Raw genomic sequence first — 7,824 nt, forward strand, 5'->3', positions numbered from 1 at the left:
ACATGATCTGGTAAAGATTGGCCAGTAAACGTAAGTAGGACAGATTTGGTGGGAACTTTATCAGGCCCACGAGTCAGACGCACAGCAGAGCACAATAATGGTAACACAGGCTTTAACTCATCCTCAAGTTCATTCATCTCAATATCCAGATCAATACCATAGATGACTCCACGTGTTCTCATTAATGAATCAGGTTCATGTACGGTGACAAAATGTTCATCAAGTTCGGTGATCTGCAAAAGTTTTTTGGCAGCCTCAACAGTTTTGGCTGTGACACTAACATCACCCCTGGCCATCCGCTTAACACTGACTATTTCTGTAGTGACCTTAGTCAAGGCTCGAGCCAAAGCACGCTGTGTCATAAGTTGACAGAGGGTCGTTGAACCATCATCATATTCATCTACATCGGCTTTAAAGATGACAGTGGTTGATTTGACCTGCGCTGGATCATCAAATACAAAAGTAAGATCAGACCAAGCAGGAGGAGGTACAGTAGTAGGGGGCTTGGCAACACAGGCCTTTTTAGAAGTACCATCTGGAATACGACCAATTCGCTTCCTCCCTGAAGCCACCACTTTAAATCCGTCCTCACATTCCATTCTGTTGTCAGCCATTGCCGAGGACAATCCCCAACAACTGACTGTAACAAACAGCAAACACCAAATAAAAATGAAAAGTGTGAATGCAGTCCAACACAAGAGAAATCAAAACCAAAAGAACCAAAGAGGAAGGAACATAAACAGTCAAGTGTGGTGTAGAACACTAGACAAGTTGCTGAGAAGCAAAAGACGTCCGAACTCGACGGCTGTCAAGATCGAACCCCTGGACATAAGGAAATTGTCATCACAGATGTAAGTATGCCATGTTTCCGAACAAGTCGTTCCTGTGTGTTAGCAGTTCGCGCACACACTGCTTTACTTCGCGGAAATAGATCTAAAAGGCATGAAAAAAGCATGCATGTGTGCCACGTGTCGACAACCATGTCATTGTAATTCAGTTTGGCATTAGGATTAGGATAGGCAACATCGTTCGAGAGAGTAGTCATTTAGTGATCGGGATAATAATAGAAATTTGAAATTTGAAAGAAACTTTGTAAATGTAAATTGAAGTACAACAGTAATTCTTGTCTGTAATAAAACCATCGTAAATAAATTAGTGTCTTTGCCTGTCTATTGCACTTCTTCTATTTCTGCTGACCAAAAATGGTAGCAGAGCGTGGTTAATTCGTTGTTACTCATGGTTACTGCCTGTTAGTGGATCATGGTGTTATTGGTGCAAGTTAGATTAGTTAGGATGCAGGAATAGTTCCAGTGCGAGACAGGTGAGTTAGTTCTTAGAAACATAATGTGTTTATAAGACTTAGGTTCATACTACTAAACAGGAATAGTGTAAGGAAGAAAATGGCTGTACCTCAAAAAGCAACCTCAGACACTGTGCTTATGTTAAAATCTGAAACTATAATGTCGGACTTTGGTAAAAGTAATGAGTCAAAGCCAGCTGTGGAAGAGGTTTTGTTAAAACTCAAAAAACAAAAAGCCAGTGCAAAGACTGCATTTACGAAGGCGAAAAATAAACTCTACAATATGACAGAAGGTAAGGATGTCCCAACTCGAAGGTCTGTTCGAGATCAGATGGATCAGTTGTGCATTGTCCAAGAACAAGCAATGGAAGTAATGCTGATGTTGTCTGAAGAATACTCCAAAAACAATGATGTAGCAAATTCTAAAAAACTAAGCATTGAAATAACTAGACTTGAAGATGAGACTGAAAGTGCACAGCAACATGCTCAACAGTACTTAGACTGTAGATCAGATGCTAGCTCTGTACTAAGTTTACGAACAGGGATGTCAATGTTGTTCAACCAGAAACAAGAACACAGTAAAAGTCAGAAACAAGAATGTCCCGGAGAACAAGGGAAGGACGTTGAACAGGCTCAGAATGAGTCCATAAAGACTTTTGTAAGAAGTGAACATGAATTAGGTCAACCAAAGGTCATGTTCACGGTTGGTAGGTCACATGTTGAACCCAGTTCTCTTTCGAATAAACCAGACAAAAGCGCGATTGGACATGACATGTGGAAGCAGCTGCAGAGAGTTTCTATTCCAGTGTTTGCAGGTGATGTCAGGTCTTATCAGAGCTGGAAGGCAGCATTCATTGCATGTATTGATAACTCACCAGCAACACCAGAATATAAGCTATTGCAATTGCGGCAGTATTTAGCAGGTGAAGCTCTTAGAGTGATTAGGGATTTGGGGCATAATGCAGTTGCTTATCAAGTAGCTCTTGAGAGATTAGAGAGGAAGTTTGGTGGCATGAGGCGCCAGATTGCTTTACATCTTGAAGAGTTGGACAATTTCAAACCCATTCGCCCAGGTCATGCAAAAGATTTAGATAGATTTGCTGACATGCTGGATGTTGCTGTAGTTAACCTCCGTGAATCTGACAGAGTAGAAGAATTAGGAAATGGTCTTCTTTATATGAAGTTGCTAAAAAAGATGACTGAAGCCATGGTTACAGAGTATCAACGTTGGGTATTTGATAGACAAAGACAAGAGTCAGTTGAAACTCTGAGAGAATGGGTGCTCCAAGAAGCAGAATTTCAAACAATTGCAGCTGAAACCATTCATGGTGTCTGTGATAAGTCAATAAAATCTGAACATAAAAGAACTCCTCGTACATTCCTTGGGTATGACAGTAACCAGAAACCTGGTGGGCATTATGCTGGAGTAAAGAGTTTGTGCATAGTATGCAAAGAACCACATGATGTTTGGAATTGTAGAAAGTTCACAGCTTTAAAAGTGCAGGACAGATGGAACAAAGCAAAGGAGTTAAATCTTTGCTTTCGTTGCTTAGGAAGCAACCATCGTGGTAAACACTGTTGGCGAACAAGATTATGTGGCATGAATGGATGCAGAAGCAACCATAACAGGCTGCTACATGTGGATAGGGACAGGGTTGATTCAACCGCTGATGTTGAAAAAGCTTCAGTTCCATTAAACAAAATAAAACATACAGACAATAGTTCAAAAGAACAAGCAGAACGATCACATGCAACTAACATGGCATCGAACGTTGCTTCAAAATCTTCATTCATTGGGCTAAGGACAGTGCCAGTAATCCTCAAACATGGGAATCGCAGAGTTACTGTTAATGCTTTGCTAGATGACGCCAGCACAAGGTCCTATATTAATGCAGACGTTGCTGCAGAGCTAGGACTGCAAGGTAAAACTAAACAAGTCACTGTGAATGTATTGAATGATGAGAAAGCCACATTTGAAACAATGCCAGTCGAATTTGGACTTGAAAGTAAAGATGGTGAGGTTGACGTTAATATTTCTGCTTTCACAACAACTAAGGTTACAGGTGATTTGCAGGTTGTTGACTGGCAGAAATATGGCAAACTATGGACACATCTGCAAGATATAGACTTTCCTAAAATTGCATCCCCTCCTATTGTCGATGTCCTGATAGGCATGGATAATTCAGATCTTCACTATTCCTACTCAGAGGTACGTGGGAATCCTGGTGAACCTCTTGCACGGTTAACGCCCCTTGGCTGGACTTGTATAGGGAACATTGCAGGGACAGGCTCTGATAATCAGACTCACTTTTCTAGTACATTCTTCTCTCATTCAAATGCTGATGATCAAGATTTGAATATGTTGTTGCATAGGTTTTGGGAAGTTGAGAAATTCCAGTCTAAAGAGACTGAAAACATAAGCCCTGAAAACAAGAATGTATACAACAGGGTGAAAGATGCCTTGACATATGAGGATGGGCACTATCAAATAGGCATACCATGGAAGAAAGAGGTACATGCCTTACCATCGGATAACTATCAGATGGCTCTAAGTCGTCTTGAGAGTACAGAGAAGAAATTACAAAAGGATGAGACTATAGCTGCTGCATATGATACTGTCATTTCACAGTATCACACAAAAGGATATATCAGGAAAGTACCTACTGAAGAAATGACAAATACAGGAAAGTGGTATTTGCCTCATTTCCCGGTTGTACGTTTGGATCGTCTCACAACAAAAGTGAGAATTGTATTTGATGCCTCAGCCAAATACAAGGGTATTTCTTTGAATGAAGTTATCCACCAAGGTCCCAAACTGCAGAGGGAACTTTTTGATGTGTTGTTACGATTTAGACGCAACCCAGTAGCACTGATGAGTGATATTGCCGAGATGTACCTACAGGTCAAAATCTCTCCTGATGATCGGCCCTATCACAGATTCTTATGGAGGTCCATGAAACGAGATGAGCAACCCACAGAGTATGAGTTTAGTCGAGTGGTATTTGGGGTGAATGCATCTCCTTTCTTAGCACAGTTTGTAAGTCAGGAAAATGCCAAGAAGCATCAGGGTGATCTCCCATTAGCAGCAGAAACTGTGCAAAAAGCAACATATATGGATGATAGCATGGACTCTGTGGAGGATGACAATACAGCTATTGAGTTGTATAGACAGTTGGTAGATCTTTGGAGTAGAGCTGGGATGCGCCCTAGAAAGTGGCTTTCAAATTCCCACCAAGTACTCAATCAGATACCTGTTGAAGACAGATTGTCAGAAGTTCAGTTGAACAGTAGCTACTTACCTTCAGCAAAGACGCTCGGTCTCATGTGGATAGCTGAAAGAGATGTCTTTACTTTCACTTCCCACATACCTGAAATGAACTCCACGATATCTAAAAGAGTCTTTCTTCGTCAAATAGCAAAGCTATTTGATCCTTTAGGATTTCTTGCACCCTTTACTGTGAGGGCAAAGATCATTTTGCAAGAAATGTGGACAGCAGGATTAGATTGGGATGAAAAACTAGACAATAATCTGAAAAGGAAAGCTTGTCAGTGGTTCATGGAACTGGAAGATCTTGCACATATCCAGGTACCAAGATGTTTGCGCTGTGGTCACGAGGTCAAAGAAACTACACTCCACAGCTTTGTAGATGCATCTGAGGATGCATATGGTGCTGTAGTGTATGCTGTGAATACTTACCAGAATGATGAAATCTCCAGTGTCATAATTGCTGCAAAAGGACGAGTAGCACCACTGAAAGCCATTAGCATTCCACGCATGGAATTAATGGCAGCTGTTACTGGACTCAGATTATCTGTTGCAATCACAAAGGCATTGGAAGTGTCAATAGACATCGTAACATTTTGGACAGACAGTTCAAATGCGTTGTCATGGATAAAGAACCATAGCCGAACATTCAAACCCTTTGTTGCAAACAGAGTCAGTGAAATTCAAGAGGTTACGAATCCATGTCAATGGCGGTATGTACCAACTGCTAAAAATCCAGCAGATATGTTGACCAGAGGAATAGCTGCATCAAAGTTGATTGATAATCAAAGTTGGTGGTCAGGACCCCCTTTCTTGACTAGAGATGAAGGTGAATGGCCCCAAAGGTTATCTGAAATAGAAAGTAAAAAGACATGTAAGCTAGAAAATGAAACTCTGAAAGAAAACAAGATCATTACAATGGTAGTGAACAAATCATCGTGTGATGAATGGAGACTAAAAGCTACAAGATACTCAAATTGGAAAAGACTGGCAAGAATCCAAGCTTGGGTATACAGATTCTTGAACAACTGTGTTGCACAAAATCATCAAAGGATCTCCGGGGAACTAACAGCAGAAGAAATTGAAACTGCACAGTTCAAAATCATAGCACAAATGCAGAGAGAAGAATTTCCAGCTGAATACTCCTGCCTTGAGAATAGAAAACCATTGCCAACCAACAGTAAACTCTTAGGATTACAACCGAAGTTGGATGAATGTGGAGTGATGAGATCTGATGGACGATTGGCTTATGCTGAGCATCTATCTCCAGAGTCAAGGTTTCCAATCATCTTGCCACGCAGAAACTGGATCACAAGATTGATTGTGAAATCTTATCATGAGGAAGGACAGCATGTTACCGGAACTAATCAGACATTAGCGGCACTCTCAGCGAAGTTTTGGATCCTCTCTGGTAGAGAGGAAATTCGAGAATGGGAGTGGGTATGTTCACAATGTCGTAAACAGAAAGCAAAAGTGGCGCACCAGATCATGGCTCCTCTCCCAGAAATGAGACTAACACCTTCTCTACGTGCTTTCACACAGGCTGGACTTGACTTTGCTGGACCCTTCTTTACAGTACAGGGGAGAGGAAAAGCAAGGCAGAAGCGCTATCTTTGCCTCTTCACGTGTCTAGCTTCAAGAGCTGTGCATCTTGAAATCGCACATGGAATGGACACAAATTCATTTCTTAATGCCTTTTATCGCATGGCCAGTCGCAGAGGACTTCCAGAGGACATTGTGTGTGATAATGGGACAAACTTTGTTGGAGCAGAAAAGGAGCTCAAAGAACTGGTCTCATGTCTGGACAATGATGCTGTTAAACGAACATTAGCGAATCGTGGGACCAAGTGGAAGTTTAATCCTCCCTGTGCGCCCCATTTCGGAGGTGTGTTCGAGACCATGATCAAGGCAGCCAAGAAAGCTATCTCTGCTATATTAGGTCAAAGTGACGTAAATGATGAAGAGCTCATGACAGCGTTTATTGGAGCAGAAGCCTTGATCAATTCACGTCCACTCACCTATCAGACGTCACACCCTCAGGATGATGTACCCCTGACACCGAACCATTTCCTCCATGGACAGGTTGGAGGTTCTTTTGCTCCAGAATCAGTGGATACAACACCCTTTAACCCAAGGAAACGCTGGAGACGGATACAGGATCTAATACGACACTTCTGGAGCCGATGGATGAAGGAGTGGATACCCAGTCTCAACCGAAGAAGGAAGTGGCTCACTCACCAACCGGACATCAACGTGAATGACATCGTTTTGTTAATATCGCCCAACACTCCACGTGGACATTGGCCTATGGGAAAAGTTATCAAGACTCATCCAGGGAAAGATGGCTACACCAGAGTGGTTGATATACAGATTGGTCAATCTGTACTTACTAGACCAGTGACGAAAGTGTGCCCTCTTGAAACAGACAGCACCAGTACTAGTGGATAAAGTACCAGATGTCACTGAACAAGACAATACAGGATTCTATGGATTCTATTGTGACATTCGAAGGATGAAAATGTGTGAAATTGATGGATTTAACATGAGCAACTATCCAATGTGAGATATTCAATTTTGTGACGGAACCAAAAGAGTGTGTAATCTGCACATATTGTGGTGGTGTACTGTGAACTCAAAATGTGAATACTGTTTCATAAAAATGGATATATTGTGACATTGGATGTATTCAGTGCATTACTTGTTGAACTTTTCGATACATTTGTGGATGTGATCGAGGATATTATTTCGATTCTGGAAAGTTGGTTAATATTTTGTGTTGATAGACTCCGTTATATCAAGGAGGGGGAATATGGACATAAGGAAATTGTCATCACAGATGTAAGTATGCCATGTTTCCGAACAAGTCGTTCCTGTGTGTTAGCAGTTCGCGCACACACTGCTTTACTTCGCGGAAATAGATCTAAAAGGCATGAAAAAAGCATGCATGTGTGCCACGTGTCGACAACCATGTCATTGTAATTCAGTTTGGCATTAGGATTAGGATAGGCAACATCATTCGAGAGAGTAGTCATTTAGTGATCGGGATAATAATAGAAATTTGAAATTTGAAAGAAACTTTGTAAATGTAAATTGAAGTACAACAGTAATTCTTGTCTGTAATAAAACCATCGTAAATAAATTAGTGTCTTTGCCTGTCTATTGCACTTCTTCTATTTCTGCTGACCACAAAGTATAGTCTGTATCAGAAATCACTTTGTTACATTTCATAAAAAGTAAATTTTCATGAAATCACTTTGAG

General features: G+C 41.1%; 1 protein-coding gene across 1 annotated transcript; it reads left to right on the forward strand.

Annotated features, from left to right (window-relative positions):
* Positions 1-1,460: 1,460 nt before the first annotated feature.
* LOC139474061 (uncharacterized) lies at positions 1,461-7,013 on the forward strand. The gene is made up of 2 exons (XM_071256920.1): positions 1,461-2,007; positions 3,163-7,013. Exons 1-2 carry the CDS (start codon positions 1,461-1,463, stop codon positions 7,011-7,013), a joined length of 4,398 nt encoding a protein of 1,465 aa, XP_071113021.1.
* Positions 7,014-7,824: the final 811 nt, after the last annotated feature.

This window comes from Haliotis cracherodii, unplaced genomic scaffold (assembly GCF_022045235.1).
Source record: "Haliotis cracherodii isolate W230 unplaced genomic scaffold, xgHalCrac1.p SCAF_3, whole genome shotgun sequence".
Classification (NCBI taxonomy): Eukaryota; Metazoa; Mollusca; class Gastropoda; order Lepetellida; family Haliotidae; genus Haliotis; species Haliotis cracherodii.

Coding starts and splice junctions, on each gene's coding strand:
- LOC139474061 (XM_071256920.1), top strand. CDS start 1,461: ATGTCGGACTTTGGTAAAAGTAATGAGTCAAAGCCAGCTGTGGAAGAG. Junction 2,008..3,162: donor AAAGGTCATGTTCACGGTTG/GTAGGTCACATG, acceptor ATGCTTTGCTAG/ATGACGCCAGCACAAGGTCC.